The sequence below is a fragment of the Maniola hyperantus genome, chromosome 15, assembly GCF_902806685.2.
Source record: "Maniola hyperantus chromosome 15, iAphHyp1.2, whole genome shotgun sequence".
Taxonomy (NCBI): Eukaryota; Metazoa; Arthropoda; class Insecta; order Lepidoptera; family Nymphalidae; genus Maniola; species Maniola hyperantus.
Window position 1 is genome coordinate 5,782,124 of NC_048550.1, and position 25,962 is coordinate 5,808,085.

At 34.2% G+C, this 25,962-nt stretch overlaps 2 protein-coding genes across 4 annotated transcripts in view; both read right to left on the minus strand.

Annotated features, from left to right (window-relative positions):
* The window catches only part of mew (multiple edematous wings), a 112,481-nt gene extending 106,918 nt beyond the window's left edge, over nucleotides 1-5,563 (minus strand). For both annotated transcript variants that reach the window (XM_034976198.2, XM_034976197.2), the window contains exon 1: nucleotides 5,133-5,563. In XM_034976198.2, coding sequence (XP_034832089.1) covers nucleotides 5,133-5,308 — 176 coding nt within the window. In that variant the 5' untranslated portion in view covers nucleotides 5,309-5,563. The remainder of the gene's footprint in view (nucleotides 1-5,132) is intronic.
* Nucleotides 5,564-6,585: 1,022 nt separating this feature from the next.
* Nucleotides 6,586-21,459, minus strand: LOC117988914 (uncharacterized). Of its 2 annotated transcripts, XM_069503398.1 has the most exons (8): nucleotides 21,287-21,459; nucleotides 19,244-19,418; nucleotides 16,918-17,007; nucleotides 10,529-10,732; nucleotides 8,536-8,805; nucleotides 8,105-8,447; nucleotides 7,765-8,021; nucleotides 6,586-7,486 (listed from the first exon to the last, which is right to left on the minus strand). In XM_069503398.1, exons 2-8 carry the CDS (start codon nucleotides 19,391-19,393, stop codon nucleotides 7,154-7,156), a joined length of 1,647 nt encoding a protein of 548 aa, XP_069359499.1. In that variant the 5' UTR covers nucleotides 19,394-19,418; nucleotides 21,287-21,459; the 3' UTR covers nucleotides 6,586-7,153. The 2 variants fall into 2 exon arrangements, with proteins under 2 accessions (XP_069359499.1, XP_069359500.1); XM_069503399.1 differs by lacking the exons at nucleotides 16,918-17,007; nucleotides 19,244-19,418; nucleotides 21,287-21,459 and adding exons at nucleotides 10,817-10,838; nucleotides 15,316-15,454.
* Nucleotides 21,460-25,962: the final 4,503 nt, after the last annotated feature.

Consider the following 25,962-nt stretch of genomic DNA (forward strand, 5'->3'; position numbering starts at 1 on the left):
GAGACGTGCTGTTTACATCGGCAACTCATTTTATCTTCCTATTCCAATCGAGACGACCACTTGAAAGCAATTTCAACAGTTTGTCTAGTGGGAGGCTTGCTCAAGTTCCCAATATTGTCTTCTCCGAATTGCTAAGTTCCATTTCCATTCTGAATATTTTCATTTTCCATACCATAATTAGAGTGAATTGCTCATTGGGGAACAACCCTGCTTAGCCAGAAATAACTTCATTGAAAGAAATGGACGTGCTGTTTACATAGACAACTGAGTTTATCTTCCTATTCCAATCAAGACAACCGTTTGATAACAATTTCAACAATTCGTCTGGTAGGAGGCTTCCTCAGATATTGATATCTTCTCCTAATTGCTATGTTCCTTTTCCATATTCTGAATACATATTTCCATTTTCCATATACAACATTAATTAATGACTCACATACATACGACATCAAAATTACCTACACTTTACAGTTTACACTATTATTAGTATTTCGTTATTTTTATTATCTGTGAGCTTGCATGTGGGCGGGAGTTTTGGGAGAGTAGTAAAAATTTATATCAGTCTATAACGGGACCTAAACAAATACGTTATCTAAACAATTTTTACGGGTTTGTCAAAATGAGAATATCTTTATTTGTGAGCAAACTTCGAGCTGTGCACTCCCACATGCGTGTCAAGAGCATGTGTACAATATAAAGTATGTCGCATAGGTAATAATAGATCAGATATTTTGGTCCATATGTCTCGGTTCTTCTTAGAATCAAAAAACTGCTTCTACAGCAGTCTACAGACCTAAGTAATTTATGTGACTTGCTGTTGCTCTGTCCCTACAGGCTACAGGAGCCAACTTTAATAGTAGAATATTTAGTTAGTTATAACACTTCATATACCTAACTACTTACTTACCTACTATATTCTAAAAACTTAAAAGTTATGATTCCATTGACATATTTACAAACAATATCCTCTTATCAAAGTGAAGTACATATTAATAATATCTGTATCAAAGTTTGTTTTTATAAGTAAATAAGATTATTGAGACCGTATTGGGACAGACTGAATGACAGTTTCCTTCTGCATAGTAGGTACACTCGAAAGCTTTACAAAGATAAAAATACTACGTATAATTTAAGATTAATACATACATACCTGCTTACATAAGCATATTATGATAAAGTAGGTGCGTAGTTCAAAAGCTGAATAAATAAATAAGTAGTCGTCATAGTGTCTTGTGAAACAAAAAAAATCATAAAAAACGTTTGTAATACTTGCAGCATTAAAATAATTTTTTTGCATTAAATCGAAAATAATTATCGCAACTACGCGCCACCCAGACGGAAGTCTATTGGATTCCTTCCAATACGCTGTTAGTACATTTATCTCTTGAAATTGAACGTACTTGTCTAGAACTGGCTGTGATTCACCAAGCAAACAAGGCGATATACTTACAACATTTTGTAGTATTCAGCAATATAGCGTTGAAATCGTTTAAATACGTTCATATACTTAAAGCTACAGGCTTATAGTCTAAAATAAGTGAGTAATATCTTGGCTGCAATGCAAGTCCCACAAGACACTTAGCTAGGAAGTGCATTTTTAAGAAAGACTAGCGACCCGCCCCTACTTAGGAAACTTGATAAAAACTATCAAACTACAATATACTTACACTAAAGTATAGCCATTCCTCCGATTTAGACTTCCTGGTATTCAAATGTACACCGGAAGTGGTCCAATTATGCAGCCGACGAAAACACATTTTCAGTACCTATCGAAAAATGCGTTGCTTATGCGTCTCGTGGTATACGGATTTTAAGATTTTCTTTAAACAGAAATCCTTTATATCGGCCCATATTTCGCAATCACACTATGGGCATCGTTGACTTTGCCATGAAAGCTTTTTCGCTACATACCTACATGTTTCTGCTCTTCAACTGAAAACATAGAAGCTCTACCACAGCTATGGTAATTTGATACCTTTTTCAATTTTTTTTCCGTGTTTTCCGTGTAAAGTAGTACCAATCTAGGAAAAGGGTATGCCAAAGTTCTTTCTAGTGTATACTTACTTAATTTGGAACATGTCACGGATGTACAATGTACACAGTTACATTTGCAATGTACCTACGCGTACGCCTAATCTTAGCAACAAAATTGCTTTGAGTCATTGTTATTAGTAAGTTTCCAGGCAAGGCTTAAGTACCTAGGTACCACGGAGTACTGAAATATCAATAATAGTCCTTGTCTCTGGTAGGTCTTCTACAATCTTACATGCAGTTTTGTTTTTTGTTTGTTGCAAAATTCAAAAACTCTCCTACGCAAGAAGAATCAGTGAGGGTTGAACTGTTTTTAATCTTCCGTGATAAAAATATTTTCACTTATTTTATCTCCATAAATGCCATTATAAAGTCGCAATCTGCGCGTATACCTGTATGTAGATATATCTGATTATAACTTCTAAAATTCTAAGTGGATTTGAATCCTACGGTTGTCAGGATTTTCACCATCAACTAGAAAGTTTGATAAGGATATAATCTAGCTGCAGCGAGTAATGTTCCTGCTTCCTATATTATAACATTAGCTGTTATATCACGCTCATAAAAGGAAAGAAAACAATTCTGAAACAAAACTGTGTGGTCTTACATCCCTGAGTATAGCTAGGCTACAGCACAGCCACAGAATATTTTATAGTACCTACCTGTATACAGCCACAGCCTTGAAGTAGTATTTTGTTAAACTATGATACAGCCTAGCATTTTCTTTGTACCTAGTTGGTTGGGTTCACCCCAAACCAAAAAGCATTACCTACTGAAAAATGCACTTTCTAGTCGAATGAGATGCCAAGTCCTATATTCTCTTCCTGGATCTTTATTGAGGTCACAGCCTCCCGGCGCCAACTTACATTCATTATTCATATCATGACATGTTTAATAGTAGGTTCTGTACTAAGTATTCTTTAATGTTGTAAAGTTTACTTCTATTTTTATAGTATTTGTGTATTGAAAATTGTATTCGGTCCTCGGTCCCAAAAAGAATGTAATAATTTACCCACTGCCTCAAAGCTTCTCGAATACAGGCTACCTACCAATAGGTAAAAGCTTTGGTCTGCGACTTTATCCGATTCCGTTAGAACTAAGCAAATCATTTTTGTGCTGGTGATTTGTTTGATCTAACACTATTCTTCTCTGTATCTAAAAATGAATCGCTAAATGTGTTGCTGAGCGCAAATCTCGAGAACAGCTGAACCGATTTCACTAATTCTTTTTTTATAATATTCCTTGAAGTACGAGAATGGTTCCTACGGAGAGAAAAATTTAAAAACTTCCTGAAAAAGAATCGACTGTAGGGCGGTACGAAGTTCGCCGGGTCAGCTAGTTGCTTATATAATAAGTAATAGCATTTATTGGTTTTGAGATTGAGAGAGGGAGCCTTTGTTGTTCTGGGATAAAAAGTAGGTAGGTAGGTCTAGGATGATGCCTGCTATGCTATCTCTGATCGATTTTGCGGTTGAGCCATAGAAACAGACACTTTTCGCAAAAAAAAAACTTTTTGATAATAGGTAGGTATTTGGTGTAAGCTCCAGTTCCAAGGAAGGACTTTGAATAACGGGCAGTGATTTTGATATTTAGGCGATTTCAAAATATTTAGGTAACCTGACCGTACCTACATAATATTTTATATCGTGTTAAAATATTGGAGTTATGTACTACCTACATTCCTATATACTCATAATACTTAATGTATACTAACTTACCTTTAGGTAGTTAAACCTTCTTATAACTTTCACTAACGCAAACGTGCCTTATGCAATCTTAGAAGATAAGATAGGTAGGTACCTAGCCTAAGTTGATAAGTGGTAACCTCAGTAGATACTTACCTACACCTATTGAACTTAGTTAGGTAATTTAGTAGGTACATAACATTAGCAACGCAACTAGGCTTTTCTAAGGCTTAACTTAGGCTTCATTTTTGAGATAGACCATGTCACAATGTGCGGCACGTCTGATGACGTCCGTCCACCTAGTGGAAAGTCTTTCAACACTGCACCTTCCGGTGCGAGGTCGCCATTCCAGCACTTTCAGAGTTGAGACCCCAACGTCTATCGGTTTTCTGAACTATGTGCCCTGCCCATTTCACTTTTTCATGTAAGTTTGGAAAATTCCCCCAGGAAAAATTATTTAATTGAATTTCTAATTCAATATTCGGTTTTAAGTCACCGTTCTATACAAAATAAGTACAAAAATTTCAGGTATGCAAGTCATTTCGTCTACGTACGAGACGCCGTGACACGCGGACAGACATACAGACAACAGAGTGACATTAATATAGCTCAGTTTTACCCTTTAGGCACGGAGCCCTAAAAACCAAGATTTACGCGAACGAAGTCGCGGGCATCATCTAGTAAGTAGGTAGGTACAGGTATAACCTCTGTACGCCATATAGGTACAGAATGAATAAAATTTGAACATGTGTGTGTGTGTAAGCAGTATGAAGTATAAAATATGAAGTGCAAAACATAGCTAGTAAGTTGCTATTAATTTCGTCACGGTTAAACACTATCACCATACCAGTGATTCCAGTGACGTCACGCCTACCTACCGCTAAGCTTAGTAAGCATGCCGAAGGCAATCTTTGTCTAACTGAAAAATGAAGCACGTTTAGAAAAATACTGTAAACTATGATAGTGATGATGACAAAAACACAAAACATTTTAATTTTTTTGAATATAAAAATTTCAGGCATATTTCGGATGCAAACAAGGAGCAACACAAGGAGTAATACATTAACCCAATTTTTATCTGTTTTATCAAGAAACATGACGTGTAGGTACAGTTTTAGTGATCGGAACAAAATAATATTATGATAATAAAAATAAAAATTTACGTAATATCCGCTTATGTATTTACACTCACCTACTATAATATGAAACTTTTCTTCGAATTATCAATAGCTCTACATTCCTGATAAGGGCAACGCACTACTGATAGCCCGATATCAAGCGTACTTACACATGATTCTTGAATAGTTACAGAAACTGATCAACGGGCAATATCAAACACATGCAAGGAAGCGACCTTCACACATGACATCATAACTTATTATTCATAAGATTAACAGCTACTTAATACCTACTTACCAGCTAATATTTTCGCCGTTACTACCAACAGTAAGATGTTCAGCCACAGAAAATCCAAAATAAGACCCAGGCTCGCCGAACTTTATCACAGGAATCCGCGGTTCCAAGTTGAAACTGGTGACACAGTATAATATGCACAAAAATATAACACTCCTAAAACCAATTTTCGCAGCCATCGTTGTGTTCGTTGTTTTATCGAGTTTAAAATCGTGTTTTCGCACCAATTCACTGTTTACCAGTTATTATTTGGCACATCGCGGTTTTCGTATAAAAGTGTTAAACGGATGGGCAATAGACCCCCAGCGCGCTTGCCGTTCGCCGGCCGATTATTATTCCCGCTCAACTTTACTCGAATTTCTGTTGGCTCTACGTAGACACAACAAGTCTCTACAATACGCGCAGTATGAGCGGCTGAAGGCCCTCTAAAGGCGACTGAACTCATAAAATAGTAGACTGATTTCGTTTAACGCCATCTAGTACAGCACGTGAGAATATTGTAATATTATTCACAACTATGCTGCCATCTATATACTTCCTTTCTTATAAGTCGAACATTCGCGGAAGATCGACGCCCATCTTCTTTCTGCTTACGAAGTCCATATCCTCGCTAATAGATGTCTAATCTAGTATTACAACTACTATAGTTTTAAATACCTACTTTATTTTTTAAACCATCCTCAAATGGTTAGTTTCGCCACTTTTGCTATCATTTTGCCAACTCCGTGGATTTCTTTGTTTTAAATTATGTACTACTACTACTTCATCTTATAATCTATTTTGGGGCTATTATTTGTTTTTGTGCCCGGTTCTACAGAGAATAGCTCTGAGATCCCGTCGACAAGATTGTGTCCAAGTTACCTGAATGCACAATTTGAACTGAGGTTCAGTCTAACAAAACTGGTGGATTCCTCTTCAAAACTATACCAGCTCTTAAAGATGTATGTACATATCTGATTTTCACATTTGTGCTAATTTAATGCCTACCTCACGACATAATTTTAGCGGTAATAAGCTAAGCTGATTCCTAAGTCCATGATTTTAGTAAGTTGATGCTATAATAATAATTGATGAACACAATAATTGATTGTCACTTGGCACTTGGCCTGCTTGCAGGCAAGTAAAAGTTCCATTCAAGCGTTCGACTTGTCTATTTTCACGTAGGTTGTATGGCGTTGTTCTACTACAAGCGATTCCTAAGGAATTTAAAAATTCTGTAAATTCAGTCGATAGAAAAGAAGATCCTCTGTCACTGTGTATATAAAGAGGAGTTCCAAAAGTATAGAAAATATCATTGAGACATCGTATTACAGTAGCAGTTGTCATGTCCTACCTTTTATAATTTCAAATATTTGTTTTTCGATTTTCAGCTTTTGAAAATGCTAATAAGATTTTAAGATAGTTGGTATATACATATTTATATTAAGCATAAAGGATTAATAAAGGAAACAAATAGTGACACAAAATGATTTATTAAAAAATAGTATTCGAGATAGTAATTAAATAAGAAATATTGATAACAACAATTTTATTAGTATTTAATTAACATAATTGCAAACGCATTTTAAGTCATTGGTTTGGTACAAATTATAAAACAAAATGCTATAGTCTTTTACTACTCTCTCCGATATATTTCAAAAGTATCTAGTAGTTATCCAGTTAAATAAAAATACTGATCAATTAATATCCTGTCTACTTTCTGATGGGAGAAAGTTAGAAACAGATTCAAACAATGGCTTGTTCTTAAATGTTGCAGGTGAAGATTTTCCGAATCATCGTACAATGGATCAACAATCCATTTAATAAACCATTCAACCATACAGCCAAAACGATTCTGCAACTAAATTGCCAGCAGTAAAAGTATGTACTAGCAACTGACTTCGATTGGTTGCAAACTCGTGATTAGATCGATTGACATTTGACGGAGCCTCTGTTGCGCCAGGTAGAGTTTGGTTTACAATACATGTTACTAAGAACAATGTCTTTTACTTGTATTGCAACACCATTCGCTGCGTGTGTAATATTTAAGGCAGAGGATGGAAGGTTAGTTCAGTCTGTGAGTGGGCAAACAAGAGGTTTAGCTGTGAGTCCAAACCGACATTGAAGACTTTCACCAACTTTGCAGTTGTTTGGTGGGGTTCTTTGCGTACCAGTGCTGTTCCTGAAACTTTCATTAGATGGACTTCGGAATCCACCGAGCCACCTCCTGTAGTAGCCAATTTCACGTGGCACGTTACGTCTACTCGGATGTATTTCTGAACAGCCTTTCCTTGTTTGCCTGGGACATCAACAAATTCAGTTTTCTCTTCAATTTGCGGCAAGTCAGCACGGAATACCATCGCTTCTCCGAGGAGTCCCTGCAGAAAACAAAATTTTATTAGAATTTTTTATCAAAAAATCAATAAGTGAAACCGATTATATTATCTGAAATTTGATCCGTAGGCATTGGCTCTAATCCAATGGCGAAATTAGAAATAACTGTCCTTATGCCAAAGAAATAAGTACCTATATAAGCCATTTCAGAATGAAAACAAATAGTCTAACATACTGCGCGTTTCATATCATGAAGTTCTTTTAATATGTTGGCGCAAATCCAAAAATGATAGCATATTATTAATTATGTGATTATACCAACCCCGTTTCCTGTTATTGTGAATTTCATGTCAGGGTGCACTGCACGTGGCTCCATACCGACACCTTCAGGGTGGGAGTCTGACCAGAAATAGTTCTCAGGTGTATTAAGCGTGTCAGGCTTAAAAGTGATACGTTTTCCGTAACCCATTCCAATGGATTGCAATAACAGGCTACGGCCTTCAAACAAGTGGTGACGGCTGCTGGCTGCTCGCACGCGGTAGTAGAATCCAGGTACAATGCGAGGGTCAATATACGTTCCTAAAATTAAATAAGAACAGGTATTAAATTTTACCTATGTTAAGAACTTAGTCTACAGAAAGTTTTGCTTTTGAGAAACTCACCGATGACAGGAAGTTCATATCGCTCTAGGCCAACAACGGAGTACTGGCAAGGGATATCTTTAATGTCACTTCCGTTGACAGTGATTTTCCTTGAGGACGATTTAATGCCGGGTTTGAGTTCATATCCCTTCTTCAGTTGTTTAATACCAATAGCAACGTTGACAACTCTAGTGACGACTGCATTTCCTCTTCCTTTGTTTAGTATAGCCACTCCAGTTACGGGCACCAATTTAGTAACATCATCATTCTCATACCATTCCACTTTACACAAGGTATTTATTTTTACCCTCTTCTCAATAGTACCATCGTCAGAAATTTTCTGTTCGAGCTCAATTTGGTTCTTCTGTAATGATAAAATAATTTATTTAGCGAACTAATAATAGTAGTGAAATTTACTGATGAAGTAGTTTTAACTTTGAAACCATTTTTACCTGCTGCTGGACAACCTCCAGTGTTCCCTGGGGTTCATGATTGGCGTCATAGATAGTGAACTTGTCTCCAACAGATACTGCTTCAATTTCAAACACAAATCCTTCTGGACGGGAGTCAGACCAAAAGTAATTGGTATTCTCGTTTAGAGTTGAATCAACGGGCTCAAAGGTGAGTCGTCTTGCGAATCCACGCCCAATTGACTCGAGGGTGAGGGCCTTACCTCCGAACAAATATCTAGGCTTCACTGATAGTAGAGGGGCATCCAAAGCCTGAAATATTTGAAATATGATTTATACGGTGCCCATACGGGGTTAACTAAAAATTGGATTTACAATGAAGTAACAAAATTGAGATTTTTGTCTTCTTTAGTTTATTTCAAAGATAATTTATTTTATTTACTTTAAATGCAAAAAATAGAAAAGTGAACTTTATGACGTTTTTATGAAAATATTAATGTTATACTTTTTATATTCGTAATCCCAAGAAGTCAAATTCCCATGATTATGAAAGGTTATAGTATGCAAGAAAGTACAATATGTATTTTTAGTTATGGGGAAAATATGATAAAATGGCATGAAGCCCTTATGAATGATACTTATGGTTTACCTATAACATGCTGCTGGCCAGAATGTCAGATCGACCTGTCGGGTCTCTGCGGGTCTTGAAGTTTGTTTTGTGAGCGCCTCTCTGGGCGTAGGTCTGAAAAACTGGACGATCCACATACCATCGCCTACAACGGCACACAACCAGTGGCAAATACACGCAAGTCAACAGTGTTTGTCGTTGATGATATTTCCATTCTGTAAATTTCAGCAACGGACACCGCTACTCACTGTCTAATACCCTCTAACCGAATGGTACCCAATTAAATTAAATACTTGAACTGCTGTGAACTCGGCTTGTGATCCTTTAGAATTGAATTCGGACTATCTTGATTAAAATCATTCAAAAAAAATAAAAATTACAGCATCTTTTAACATTTAAGTATAAGGTTGCCATTACAATTTGTCATTTAAAAAAAGTTGACAGTCAAAATAAATTGATACCTATAGTGTGGTAAATGAAATTAACTTTTTTCATGGCTTTAATTGCTCAAGATGTAAGTAGTAAAAATAATTAAGTATGTGAAATAGAAGTCAATAACAATAACAATTTAGTATTAGATGACAACCTTACTTTTATTGTGCATCTTACAGTGAAACTTAAGTAAACTTAATTATTAATAGGGTTGTGACCATATCTGATAAAACTTTGCGAAGATTCTTTGGATTCATGATATTATTATATTTCGAATGTTCAATTTTATGTTCACTCATACATTTTTAACAAAAACAATAGATTAATCCGAAAGGATTTTTCGCATAGCTTATGAAAATTTTCGCAAGATTACTTCGGAAAACAAACTCACCATCCTCCGGAATTCTGAAAAGATAAATCTTGCAAAAATCTTCTTTATGCTCACAAACCAAATCACTTTTGACAATTTGTAGAATAATATCACAGTAAATAAAGAAATAATGAGACGGGAAATGTTATAAAATGTAAATACCATGGGATCAATTGCACACAATATTATCATGTTATAAGATTACCGTTCAAGTCCAGAACTCAACTCAATAGGGGTATCAATATTATATACAAATCCGAATTCTTTAGCAGTTCAGTGAAAAATTTTGCCCCAAAACTAATATGGATCTTCATAGTTTTTCTTTTGTTTTGAAAATCGAAAAGCATCACATTGATGATACAAAAGCTGATCGATTTTAATTATCTACGAATCGATGATTAAGCCACATTGAACAAAAGTTAAAGAATCGTCGCCGGCCAAAATTGGACAAAAGACCTATTTACTGTTAATCGAAATGTGGAAGATTGCCTATCGAAGCAATCATCAACACTTCTTACATCAAATACAAAATGCGACGATTTCTTTAACGTGCCACAAATTGTGATGAATATTTTCAAATATTTCAATTGAATATCTCATCTCACCTGCATTGGTCTGATTTTATATCTGAAGCCAGTTCTGACTCGGGGATCAATGTAGACTCCGATGACTGGCATTTGATGAGGCGCTGGGGCCGGTACACGGTATACAGCAGGGACATCTCCAAGGGTGCTTGCATCTAGTAAAACCTCCTTCTCATATATCTCACTTCCAGTCCAAAAAGATTTTGATGGAATTTCAAGTTGTTCCTGAAAAAGTCGCTAGTTGAAATTTCTCCTCAATTTTCCGTTTGATTTTTGCTACAGCGGATAAGAGAATCTAATTTTTCCGACCTCTATAATTCTAATACACAAGCACTTATAAGATAAATGGTTAGAGTTGCTATTTATTTCTTGAAATTGCTACTAAACTCTTTAGATTTTGCTTAAGAATTAATTCTAAACCATTGACATTTTATTTGTAAACAGAGGCACGTCAAAATGATAGACAAAATACTACAGACGTAACAGATAATATATAGCAGCTAATCCAAAGGTCTTACATGGTGAAATTGATTTTATTATATTTTAGAAGTAAAGTAATTGTAGATTTAAATAGAGTATAATGTGGAATTTTGAAGTGTATAAATTTAAAACTAAAGTTTAATCTCTATTGTCGACTCTATTGAATTTGAGTTTTATATGGTATCATTATACTTATGGAAAGGGTAGCCAAAGGGCTATAAATGGCTCTGCTTTGACGGTAGACATCATTAATTTTCCTATTTTTAAGAAGAAGCTGTGACATACCTACAGGTACGAATATTGTTGATTTTATATTTCTTTTGTTATACTATGTATGTTGTTTAATGTGTAATTTGTTATTCAACTGGTATTCCTTTGTAATAGTTTATGCTTATACCCGATGTGGGTTGGATATGTTATGGTAATACCTACCATAGTTGTATCTATTTTTCAATAATTGTGAATAGACACCGCCGAGTTTTTTCTTGCCAGTTCTTTCTCTCGGTAGATATGCTTTTTCGAACTGGCGGTAGATTTTTCTCAAAGGAAATAATAAATTATATAATGATAAAGCAATAAGTAATGGTAAAGATAAACTTTGATTTGGAGGGAGTTTTTCCCTGAATAAAACAGTTTATTTCCTTATACAATCTTTTATTTTGTCTCCTACCTACAACCACGCCCTAGCTTATTGATAACGAATTAAGGTTTAGGCTCTCAGTAGGTGATTCCTGACTCTATTGTCTCTATACTTCTGAGGCTAATCTAGCATCAGAAGTGGGATACGATATGGCTGAATTGTGCCTTTTCTAATGCAATTGTACAAGTTTCAGAAATACCGGCCAATTCGGATGGCTTTGTGAAAAGCCATCAAAGATGTTCCAACAGGCGTTGTGATGACTGACGGCCACGAGAGGTACCACAATGGACATTGGATACCCTAAATCTGGAAATCTTAATATGAAAATATGGTATGAAAAAAAAAGTGAAAGTGAATTAAAACTTTTTTGCAAGACAATTTTTCAGGCAGGTAGGCCTTAGAAAGTTTTATTGCGTAATCATGGACCTATTAATACTCTGTGTAATGTAGTAACACAGTTTCATAGTACCTGTCGTCATTTTATTTGTTTTAAAACTAATTGTATTATAGAAATAAAGATGTGGGTACTAAATAAATAAAATTTTTGCGGGTAATTTTGTGTTCAGTATAGATGTTCTGTTTCAATGACTCAGATTAATGTTTGAAGGTGTTTAATCGCATGATGTCCCAGCTAGTAACACAAATCGATATTACGTAAATTAATGTTAAAAATTTGCAGGTAGTTAGTTGGTATGAAATTTTTATTAAATGATCATACGATAAAATGTGGTTAAATGTCAGACTGACCGAGCGGTGAAAAACTAAAGCAAGTTTGTCAGTAAATATTTACTGATGATTAATTTGTGTTCTATTTTAATTTACGTCTGACGTCTAGCCGTATATTCGTAATTTATATGATAGTGATGTTGACATTGAATCATTGAATATTGTTTTACGAGTGATGAGTCATCTTACTTTTTTTTTAGTTATGTTCTTGAGGCATTTCCTATGTAAGTACTTCGAGAACGAAGTACTTTTCAGGTTGGCCGAATAGATGTATATAATTTATTTATGTGTTACATAATGACAGAGAGAAAAGAAGGAAAAAAAGAACCAAAAAAAAAAAAGAAAAAAAAAATTTTTTTTTGTTGTAATTTTGTTTCAAATTAAGAACAATACAGAAATACATATTGCATCATTCGTTAAATATTGATGATTCATTGATCAGAAACGCGATTAGCGTGGCCATTTTTGTAAATTTGCTATTGACTTTGCATCGGAGTTCTCACTCGCGAAACGTAGAGATGAAAGATTTGTGATACCTACCTACAATAATTAAGAAATTTTGTTGGAGTTTATTTTTGTAGTTTTTATATAAGGATAGGTTAGGCTGCTGATGTCTTATCCTGTTGCTATGCCGCTAAGTCTAGTAGCTACTGATTGTTTGATGTCATTGTTTTTTTATATATACCCACCGTTACGTAATGTGATGAAATGGAGCTGCCAATCCACACTTGGCCAGCGTGGTGGACTATGGTTAAACCTGAAACTTAAATTTAGAATATTGGAATTTAGAGATTATTGACTACCCACTTGTGTTTAATATTTTTTAATGCCGTATTTTGTTGTTTTGTTTGAATAATACTTTTGATTTTTTGACGTTTTTGATGTTTGAAGTGTTTAACTATTTTTGATATTGATTACTTCTTTGACGATCTTTTTAATGTAAATTATTTTTGTGGTATTTTTTGACATTTTAGTTTTTGATACCTACCTTTATGTTTTTATTTACGATCTTTTTGGATTTTTATATTTTATTGTGGAAAAATGTTTTGGTATTTATTTAAAAAGGAAGGTTGTTGGCACATCATTGGATGTGGGAAGCAACAAATGTTTTTGTATAGTCCAAGGACTGATTGCAGATAGACAAAAAGAGATTGAATAGAAAATATTTTTGAAAGTAAATAACGATAATTAGATAAGTTTACTCTTTGATTATTTTTACTTCTTCTAACATAGTAGTTAGTTTTGTTTTGATATATCTTACATATAATTACTTTTTATATACCTACCCTTTGTTTTTGACTTTGGTACTTTAGGAGTAAGAGTCGATGGTATTTTATTATTTTTGCAAAATTATTAACTTGAAATTGAAAAAAAGTTCTTATGATTTAACTTATTTTGAAATATTAATATTTTTGTAACTTTTTCATTTTGATGGTTCTTTTTTATGAAACATATTATTTTAAATTCTGATAATTTACAATTTGTTCAGTTGCAATTTTTCTTTGTTTAATATTCATCTCTATATTTTATTGGAATTTATTTACAACTTTGATCAAATGTTCGATCAATGGAAAAATTCTATAGTGATATATGGATCAAAACCAATGGTGTTAAGGGACAATTTTATGATGGTTTACGATGTTGCCTTAAAACCAATGGTGTTGAAGGTTATTTTGTAGATGATACTTTAAAACGTTGGAACCAACGGTGTTGAAAAGTATTTTTATAATATCGCTTTAATACCAGTGGTGTTAAAAATATTTTTGATATTGGTTTAAAACCAATGGGGTTAAAGGATATCTTGTTTGGAAACATTTATGTGCTGTGGCGAGAAAAATATTTCTTGTATTTTTGAGAGTAAACTGTGTGGTAATTTTGTATGTCACACACATGTTTAAAATGTTTTTTTAAATTTTGTTGGAAGCCACAGACATGTTGTTTGAAAAAAAAAAAAAAAAAAATGTTTTGATGTTGTTAAAATTTACTTTACGAATTGTTTGTTTTTATTTTGTTGCTTCGAGAACGAAGCAATTGTCAGTTTGGCCGTATAAGATAAATGGTTAGAGTTGCTATTTATTTCTTGAAATTGCTACTAAACTCTTTAGATTTTGCTTAAGAATTAATTCTAAACCATTGACATTTTATTTGTAAACAGAGGCACGTCAAAATGATAGACAAAATACTACAGACGTAACAGATAATATATAGCAGCTAATCCAAAGGTCTTACATGGTGAAATTGATTTTATTATATTTTAGAAGTAAAGTAATTGTAGATTTAAATAGAGTATAATGTGGAATTTTGAAGTGTATAAATTTAAAACTAAAGTTTAATCTCTATTGTCGACTCTATTGAATTTGAGTTTTATATGGTATCATTATACTTATGGAAAGGGTAGCCAAAGGGCTATAAATGGCTCTGCTTTGACGGTAGACATCATTAATTTTCCTATTTTTAAGAAGAAGCTGTGACATACCTACAGGTACGAATATTGTTGATTTTATATTTCTTTTGTTATACTATGTATGTTGTTTAATGTGTAATTTGTTATTCAACTGGTATTCCTTTGTAATAGTTTATGCTTATACCCGATGTGGGTTGGATATGTTATGGTAATACCTACCATAGTTGTATCTATTTTTCAATAATTGTGAATAGACACCGCCGAGTTTTTTCTTGCCAGTTCTTTCTCTCGGTAGATATGCTTTTTCGAACTGGCGGTAGATTTTTCTCAAAGGAAATAATAAATTATATAATGATAAAGCAATAAGTAATGGTAAAGATAAACTTTGATTTGGAGGGAGTTTTTCCCTGAATAAAACAGTTTATTTCCTTATACAATCTTTTATTTTGTCTCCTACCTACAACCACGCCCTAGCTTATTGATAACGAATTAAGGTTTAGGCTCTCAGTAGGTGATTCCTGACTCTATTGTCTCTATACTTCTGAGGCTAATCTAGCACACTCATAACAGCTGCAGTCACAATTTTCACACATAAGTGTTTTCATCATTTTCATATTATGTTTTTAATTTATCAACAAAGCCAAAAAGTGACCAGACTGCAAGCCGCACTCAAGAGGAATAATGAAAGTTAAATATATCTACAATTAAAACAAGTCTAAACATAACTTGGCAAAGTATAAAGTTATATCTCACAAAACAACATTTTTAGAATCATGCCAAGAAAATTTGATTTGTATGAAACACTGTTATGACAGTTTTAATACGTAATGCTACGTACAGCTTCGTATAATTTACGTAATAGAACACTTTGCATTCAATTTGAAAACGAAACTATGTGGGTAAGTATTATGAAATTTGTTCGTTAGTTATTTTATTTGCGAGATCCTTTAAAAACCCAAAAAAACATCAAACAAAAGAAAAGTATCTAATTATTCAAACTAAGGTTTTGTTTTGTTTAATACTAAAATAGTGAATACATATACCTAATACTTAAGCAGATTACTTAAATGAAGTAATTAGGTAAGTGGACACACGATGTTGGCATTAGTACAGATGAAAAGCAACGTGACAGTCAATTATATCTCAAGGACGACAGACAAAATAGTCAATAAATCAATACAAAGAATACAATTCTAACTAGCGTAGGTACATCTATGGCAAATAGTTAAAATGTACTCAATTGCTGCGATTTATCTATAGACCAAATTAGTCCATACGAAAGAATGCGAGATCTATTTTTATGGTTGCCCACATCTATTTCTTTTTCTATACATTGTTTACAACACACCTACACAATTCCGTAAGTAGGAAATAGTACCTATATTTATATTATTGTTCGTACCTAAAGCTTTTTGTATCGTACTCAGTCATTCAGACCAACAGACAATTTGAGATCGCTCGGAGTCTTGCATTGATCAAAAATAAATTTGATAAGGTTGTTTGGTTTGGTAAGTATGGTTCCATTATAGAATTAGGCACAGTCTTGTCTGGAAGTTACGATAGTTGTATGAAACCATAGTAATGTATAGGGCAATTTTGATGACCTTCCTCTGGTAAATAATACCAAAAGCACTGAAGCGCAACAAATTTTCAATTCAATCAAAGGCGAGATTGAAAGACCAAGTAAAAGATTGTTTCTTTGATTATGGCTGTTAATATCGGTTCATGTTACGATTCATTGTGTAATCTATGTCTAGACTCTAGACACAGTGGGTCATGACGTGACAAAAGATAAAATTCTATAAAGCGGTATGTTAAAGCAATCATAAAATAAATTATAAAATATTAATATCACTTGTTAATTTTTAAAACTCAAACAACACGTAGTATTAATAGTAACTAACAACTGTTGAATGTTTTAAAAAACAAGAACAAAAGTAAAAAACCAAATCATTTTTGAGAAATTCAATCTTTTTTGAAATTGATAAATTGCGCATCATTCAAAGACGAACATACTCGTATATATTACCCAAGTATATTTATAAACCGTGTATTGGACGTAGCATTGAACAGAAATAGTTTCAGCTTGTAGGGTTTCATCGGCAGAAAATAGTTTGTATTTTCTTTATGTTAGAAAAAGAAAAGTTGTGTTATACTTACACGTACATCCACATCAGGGAAAGCCTCTTCTCCATCACTCTCATAATCGCTAGGAGTTGGAATAAAGCTTTTCGGTGCAATCTCAGGCTCCTGCAAATCAACAATGTAAAAATTATGTGTCATTTGTCTAAAAACTAACAATAATTATGGTACAAATAAAGGCATCGAAGTGTCTACTATAAAAAGAATTATATTAGCATTCTCATAAACCGGAAGAAAACCAAACGATCATTTCCGTAATTGATTGACGAATTGTTAGCAAGAATTAATTAATTAAAGTTGTTTAAATAGATTTTGCTATACGGCTCAATGCTTTATAGAACTTCCTATCGAAGAATTGTTTATGTCTTTTTAACTTATTAAAGTCAAAAGATTTTTAGTTTTTATTCAAAGTGTTAATTGTCATAAAATAACCTTTTAAGTCATAAGGATCTTATCAAGTCAAGGACTTTAAGCAGTAAAGATGTCACGACTCACGAGGTGAATCCGAGTCAGTCTCGTTTGTAACGGAGATAACCGCTATTTACGATAGCAAAAGAAGGACAAGCTAAACTAAGATAAACTTTTAAAAGCCCTTGACTTCAAAATATGTAATTGAAAATGCAGTTTAATAAACTGATTGCAATGATCATCGATATAGAATGAACTATATGCAATGATTGATCAAAATCTAATTCCCTAAGTGAATTATCTAATAATTATAATGTATATTTTGCTATAGGTACCCTTACAGGGTATCTGGGTATCTCATATGTACCTCATGTTATTCCTGTAAGTGGATACATGTGAAACGCAAAAATAAAGAATAAAGAACTCAGTACTAGGTACTTATAGTTATCAGCAATAGAGTGCATACCTACCTAAGTAATTATAATTTACAAAATCTCCAGGATGTCAATATACCCAATAATGTTTACATAAATCTTCAAAATAGGAGTACATATTATTTAATAATGACGAACATTTTGAAGAATGTACTGGAACTGAATCTACAGATATCCCTGATCAATAATATTCCATTATATTCGATTAAACAGCGTGTTTAAAGGGCAAAGTATTGGGTGAGGTCAGTAGATATGACCTTAATGTATTTGGTAAGCTTGAACTTAAGTAACTGTGCAAACAATTATAATAACTGTTTTCAGAATCAGAATTTTGTACGAAAGTATATATTTCAAGGTTAATTGAAATATCGCATGGGTCAATAACTTGGCTCTCTCGCAAATATTTCGATCTTAAATTTAGGTTAGTAGGTATATCTCTCATCTTATACAGTACTTGATCAAAAAAAATGAACTATGTAGGTAAGAAATCCAATAAAATAATGAACTTTTAACAGTAACTGCTAAGTCAGAAAATCGGTAATTAGTTTAATCAATAAAAACAATGATATTATGAATATTATCAACATTTCTACAGTAGGTTTAATAAACGTTTACATTACTAATCGATAATCGATTATAGATTATAACCATAGCTTCCACAAATTACATTATTATGATTTCCGAGAACTACTTACTTAAAAACTAGAAAGAAATGAATTTCATAATATTAAGACATGTTTACCTAAAAATATCCTAATAGTTCTTCCCGGAGAGAAAATAATTAGACGTTCTATAATAGGCTACTTGACAATTTTTTTAAGTTGGTCTTAAATGGTTAATATTTGTCCTATTATATCAAAAAAATTAACACTATATTTTTTTGCGTCCTAAAAACCGTAAAACTTTAATTTAAAAAAATATTTTTCTTAGACAGGTGAAAACACTGTCGGCCATGTTTGGCCGATAGATTATCTGTGCTCTGACGTCATGCATTTGTAAACAACAGTATAACCCTGGGTTACCACCTGTCTAAGAAAAATATTTTTTTAAATTAAAGTTTTACGGTTTTTAGGGCGCAAAAAAATATAGTGTTAATTTTTTTGATATAATAGGACAAATATTAACCATTTAAGACCAACTTAAAAAAATTGTCAAGTAGCCTATTACTATACTTAACTTTTTGTTTATATTACGGAATTTGTACCGTATCGTGTTTCAACCATAACAATATTTCCAAACATAATATCTAACAAAACTATCAGCAACATGAAATGTTTTTGGCCAAAGAACTAAAAAAAATTCCTATCTCATAGCAGTGATTCTAAAGGTTAACTAATTAAAGTTTACAATACCATGGAGCAGGATTTAAAGAGAACTTTCGAGATCATCCTCGAAAGTTCTCTTCAAATCCTGACCATGAGGTCGCGCGAAGAATTCTAAAAAATATAAAATCTGAAATGTAAAATTTATACATAAGTATAATAAAAAGCAGATCAGTTTACCTGAGCTGAAGGTAAAGTTTCAACCAGAGCTGGTTCAACGTCGAGAGCAGTAGAAGTGCCAGCAAGACGAGCACGGGTAAGGTTCCAGAGACGGCGCAGAGCCAAGGGGGTTTCTTCCACTTGCAGTTCCATTCCTTGGCTTGACATCATCTTGATGGCGTTACTTCTTGCTCAACTGGTAATGAAAAGAAAGCACTATTAAGTAAAAGTTTTCAGGCGACTTTAAGGGGTTTTTGATGACAGCATTAAAATAAATAATATAAATATATTTTTTAAATGATGTGGATTTTACTGAAATTCTTTGATCATTTGATTCGCTCAGCAAGTAAACCTGTTTGTCATATTGATCCTCTTAAACTTTTCAAAATTAGGTTATTCATACATAGTGTGAAAACATTATTTAGACGAAGTTTTCCCCAATGAACTAGTTCCTGGTTTTCCCGCAGGAGATTTAGAAAGGGCAGAGATCACGCTCATTTGTAAATTACATAAATGTAATAATTATAGTGGGTACCTACTACAATGAGGTAATGAGTTGCTGTCAATTAATTAAAAGTGGATTAAAAATAGAGAGACCGTTAAAGCGTAAATATTTAATTTACCTACTATAGATAAAAATAACAGGAAGGCGAAGATCTTCGGCATGTACCTACCTATACGAGGTCCACTATAGGTACTATAATGTCAATTAATAAAATCTCTCGTAATAAAATAGATGATGACGATGAAGCCTTAAAAATTACTTTCTTAAATAGGTATTACGGAATTAAGTTTTAACAGTTTTAACTATTTCTATTCAAAATTCCAAAATAATTCTTACTCATATTATAAATGCGAAAGTGTGTGTCTGTCTGACTGTTTGTCTGTCTGCTAGCTTTTCACGGCCCAACAGTTTAACCGATTTTGATGAAATTTGGTACAGAGTTAGCTTACATCCCGGGGAATTAGGTACCTACGTATGCTACTTTTATCTGGGAAAATCAAGAGTTCCCACGGGATTTTTTAAAAACCTAAACCAAAACGTCCCACGCGAACGAAGTCGCAGGCATTTTCAGTTATACATTATTTTTATGTAGGAAGGTAAGTAATAATATTATGGTACTCAAAAAATTATATTATCGATGAGGAAATTAAAATAAATGGGACAAAACACGTTCAATATTTACAAATACTTTTTTATCTGCAGTTTCTTCAGTAGTTATTTAATATCTAATAGCTAGTTAGCGAATCCATCGTTGCAAATAGAAAGGTGCTTTGAAAATATTATCAACAAGGTTCGAACAGCTGAATTTAAAAATATTAGACGCCAGGTCCAATCTTTTAGTAAACGGGCTGTAGGTCTCCGTTAACAAAAACATATTTCAATGAAAAGAAGACTGGTTTGAAAAGGGTCTTATATATAAAAAGCTGCCCTTGGACGTCAACGAATGCATTGGGCTTGAAAACAGGTAAAGGTAAATAAAAAAGGTAATAACAGGAGTTCTCGTCAGTATAAATTGTGAAAGAAGGGAAATTTTGGATTTATTTTTTAAAGTAGGTTGGATAAGCAATTCAATATAATAATATTGTTAAGCTAGTAGAATTACTAGAAATATGTTTTAAATTTATTAAAATTTGGAACAGGAAAGAACATTCAGCAAACCTGCAGCTAATCCAAAAATAGCTAAAAACGGTGATACTAAATTTATTCTGCAAGGGTGCATTATTTTGATAAATATCCACAAGTAAATACCGTTAACATTAAAAGTGAATTCAATGAAATATTTACGGCTGATAGGCACGAGAAAGTAGGTAGAAATACTTTCGATCAAGTTCTAACTTCTAGTTCGGTGAACGCGGCTCAGAGAAAGCGTTGGCCGTTGCATCCATGTCAGCCGCCATTACCGCCTGCCATTTTGTTTCCAGAACATTCTATTTTTAAATTTCCCCTAATTATAAATCCTGGGAAATTTACTTTTCTTTCAGACTTTTCATCTAAACGCATTGTACCTACATCCTATCTTATAACTATAATTATTCCATAAGTTCATTCCAAGTTCTTACCTCGACGAAATAAAGATTCAGATAAATTTATCTCGCTCGTGGAAGAGGATATCTTGAAATCAATGTAAATCTGCAGTACAAATTTTAGGTCACAACTGCGAACGGTTCACACGGTGAATCAGAGCAAACGTTTAAGAGCGCAACTCGAACACGACTGAGGGTTAAACGTAACGAATGAGGTATTTTAAACTTGAGTAATCGGTCCTCCCCAGTCACTGCCTGCGTATGAAGTGGATAGAGCTATATGGAAGATAGAGACAGAGGTATGAGCACGCAGGGCCTGCGTGCTCCGCTAGACACTCACACACACAGAGGCAGGGTGTTACGCATGCGTTTCCAGTCCAGCTATCGATACCGTCTCCAAATGTGAAGAGACGTCACTGGCCTCCTTCCAGTGCGAAGTTCATCGGAAGGTTCTTAGTCCAAGGCATAAACCAGTTCGTATGATGTTTGCTAATTTGCAGGACACTGATAAGTGATGATAACTAAAAAGTTCCTCCGTGATCACACGAAATAATATTCCATGGCTTGTTGGTTACAGATTTTATGAATAAATTGAATAATCAATAAAAGAAGGAGCAATGATAACGTCAATTCTGCCTTAAATAATATTATGCTACATTCAAAACTCTTATCCAGTCAAAACTACTTTTAACTGAAAAAAAAAACTAAACAGAAACAAGCAGCAGTCAAAACTAGTCTTAAGATTAATTTTGAATGAAATTGCGGTTAAAACCATCGATGTATAAAACTCTTTGCTAGAAAACCTAACTGAAATACCTATGGCCCAGATTCAGAATGAGATAGGAGCACTCTGACTCCCGCAGTCTTGTTTACCGTACTTACCCCTAAAGAGATTTTGCAGAGCGCGAACCCAAAAGCTCGCAAAGGAAGTCCTGAGTGAAGCGAGCCTACGTCGAGGCCGAGTGGAGCGAACTGGGAAGTGGCGAGTAAGGCGAGCTAGGGAAATCGGTAGCGAAACGAAGGTCGATATGAGAAGCTAAGTAAATGGGACGTCACCAAATTTGACTTGGATACAATATCGGAAGTTAGCAGTCGAAGACTTGGTATCGACTGATCCTGTTTTTACCACTTGCCGCTAAGTACTTTCTCACTTTGTATACCTACCTACTACCGCGGTTCTTGGGGCTTTACATCATTGCGATTTTCCGCTTCTCGAGGAAAATTTTGAGAGATAGGTACGAGTAGGTACGGACTACGGAGTAGGTAATAGTAATTCACAATATGTGTGGTTTTCACTTTTAGCATTTCCCTGAATCTCGAATCTTGATAATTACATGAAAGTACCTTACCTACCTTGAAGTAAATACTAGCGGCACAGAGTACAATATAGAATTATTGAATAGCTCAAGAGATAAATTTTGAATAACCAAAAGCCCCTTGTTCTATTACAAATACATAGTACCAAAATCAATTCAGGAAACTAAGCTGATACAGAATGTTGCGTAAGAAACTAGCTGATTTTCCCCGACTTCAAACGGGTATTACCTATAATATTATGTAAAGTATAAAGGAATCTTTTCCGACAAGATACCTACATTTCATTTACCTAAATTGGTATGTTAATAAAATTCGATCAGAGCTTTTTGAGATTTGCTTTGCCTACCTATAATTATATATAAAACTAAATATTACGTATGTACAATGCACTGAAATCTGAATCAAACCAGATTTTAATTACTTTTAAACCAGTTCAAACAGTCCTTGAGAAATTTTAACAATTCCCGATTAAAACTTATGTTGATACAGAGCGATTTATTTTAAGACCGCGGGTGTTTGTTCTACATATTCCTCGAGATAAAAGAAGTCGGCTAATAAAACCTTAAAGATTAAAACAATCTTCACGTTTTTTTAAATTTTTAATCGTGCCTATAAGGACGAAACTACGTAGGTAGATGTTTATGAATTTCATGGATAAAAATTAAAAGATCCACCTGGCACCTACTGTTTTCCCTCTTCCATCGAAAAAGTTAATTAATCCTGTAATTGTTTAGTTAATACGGGATTATTATTGATAGTTAGATGGGAGTAATAGAGCTAAGAGTTACCATGGGAGTTAAAAAAAACCAAGTAGATAGACGAAGTCGCTGGCATTAGCTAGGTAATATTTAAAACATTACTCAAACAACTTCACAAAACCCATTGTCACTAACAGTGACTCGTTATTAATCAAATTAAACAAAGATAACATTAGGTAAGACTAGACAGAGATGTCTCTTATCTTTAAGTAGGTATCTACCTACTATCTTAACGTAAAATTATCATTGCGTAAAACAATTATCTACCTATACCTACTTATTGTCTGAATACTTATTATAATTCAGTTATCATCTGGGGGATCGAGTCATTACGCTGGGTAAGCATTGCAACTTGACCAAACTCGGTAATTAGTAACTACCACAGAGTACATTGAATATAGGGGTAGTAACTACCTATGTTACTAAAATAATGTAGGAATGCGCTTGACTATAAATTATCCTTACTAGTCTGTGCTGCTATCGCATCACACCAAAGTAGGTGACGATGCAGCCAAAGGAGCGCGTTTGTCAAGAATGTGTAAAAAAATTAAAGTTCCCTACCAAAATTGTAATTTGCCGTTCGAAGCAGGGCCGGGTCGCTAGTTCTAACATAATATATAATATATAGGACTAGAAGCTGTTTTGGCGTGAAGTGAAGGCGTGTTGGCCGAAGAAGTGGCCTTTTCGTTTTTTGTGTGTCTTGGAGAGCCCGTCGTTGCTCTGGGTAGTTAACGGTAGAATCTTACAATAATAATAAATCCCAGTAGGTACCTACCTAAACAGATATAGATAGAAACAGAGGTAGTTGAGTCATTCCGAAAGCATTTTGTGAACCGCATTAGATACCTTATCCCAAACAATGAGGAGACGAAGAATGTTATCATGAAAATATAAGTATAAGGGATTCCGATATAATATCCCACAGACAGACTTGTGGAACAGAAAACCCACATGGCAAGATTGCTTTGATTAAATTACACGCAAACCTATCATGTGCTTCAATTAATTTAATTCAGTTGGACCTGATTTTAGGGCTACCTACTATTGTAAAGCTGTAAAGTTGATTGCAAATAAAAACTTGATATCAAATCTGGCAAATTAGAATTTTGAAAAACTAATTTCCTTTACCTGCTATAGAGAAAGAGCCTGTGAGGGCCAGTTATTCCTTATTTTATAAAACCTGAAGGTTTCTCTAGGCATTGTCCCCAACACGGAAAGGAACGGTCGGCGACAAGATGTATAAAATCTTTCGTCAACGTATAAAGTCTAATTTTTTTCGTATGCTATAGAATAATAGATAGGTATAACGGGCAGCGTCTATAATAAGCGACAAGTTGAGATGGAAATCGGGGTGGGGATGCCCCGCACAGCACCCGGTGCGGGATTGCACGGGTGACGCGCGAGTGTGCGGGGCGTCTCCCCGCCTCATACCCCGATTGCCATCTGGACCTGTCGCGAACTATGGTTAAATTATTCAAGCTAATTTATTATATCTACCATAGAACCTACACTTATGTAAGTAGGTAGGTACAGCTGAGGTTTCAAAGAAACAATTTCGCACTCATCAATTAAAAGAAAACGGATCGCCTTTCTGTGTTATGATGACTTTATACAGTAAGCTAAAACATTCCAAGCGGTCCATGTTTTGTAAACACACTTCTCACTTAATGAGCTTCTCTACGTGAAACTAACCCATTGGTATACATATTATATTTACCTACCTAAGTAGAAGTACGTTAGTACTATTCTATATTCTGTGGTAGAAGTAGGTACTTTAACACAAACACAAAATTTTTTGTTTACTAGCTGATGCCCGCGACTCTTTGATTATCCGGGACTGGCGATGGATTGAGATGATAATACCTATATAATTATACCTAAGTAGGTACCTACTATTTATTTTATGTACGTATGTAATAACAGAGGCGTCTTTACCTATGGCGCAGGGTGTGCGGCGCACACGGGCGCCGGGTCTAAGGGGGCGCCGAACGCCCTCTAATGCGACACCTCCAAAGATGCGTCGATGCCGGCGCTCTCAAAGACCCTGCGCTCGTGTTATGGCCGACGCCGTCATCATTTAAAATTGCACCATTTGCATCCGAATTTGAAAATATAACTGTTAGTATTCCATTTTGACCATGCTCCTACTAGACTAGAGGGCGCCAGGGTACTGGTTGCACACGGGCGCCACAAGGGCTAGAGACGCCTCTGTGTAATAAGCATATTGATATACGAATCAAGTGGTTACCTAATCTGCCCCTTGATAATACCAAAGTTATATAAACATCCTAGATCATAGCATCGTAAAACTGTGACCATAGTTACTTTCTCCAATTAAAATTGATAATATATTGATATAATAATATTGACCTTTCGGAGATCTAGGTCTAGTACATTATATATTTGCGTCAATGCACTTACAGACCCACAATAATTAGTACTTATCTCGGCGAGATAGCCCAATTGTGCTGTCTCGTTTAAGTTTACCTTTATCTAGATCCAACCGGACATACACCGAACACGTTCTCGCCTTATCTTCGTTTATTTACATTGAGTAGTAAGACCAATAAAATGTTCTCGTATTTTCTTTATCTAGGCTTATTAGTATTACATTTTAGCAGACATCACGATTTACTG

Bases quoted from the DNA above. Each gene is read 5' to 3' on its own strand.
- LOC117988914 (XM_069503398.1), bottom strand. From the start codon at position 19,393: ATGATGTCAAGCCAAGGAATGGAACTGCAAGTGGAAGAAACCCCCTTG. The intron at 10,733-16,917 runs GTAAGTATAACA...CGACTTTTTCAG, and splicing joins TCCCTGATGTGGATGTACGT to GAACAACTTGAAATTCCATC. The intron at 8,806-10,528 runs GTGAGATGAGAT...CAAATATTTCAG, and splicing joins ATAAAATCAGACCAATGCAG to GCTTTGGATGCCCCTCTACT.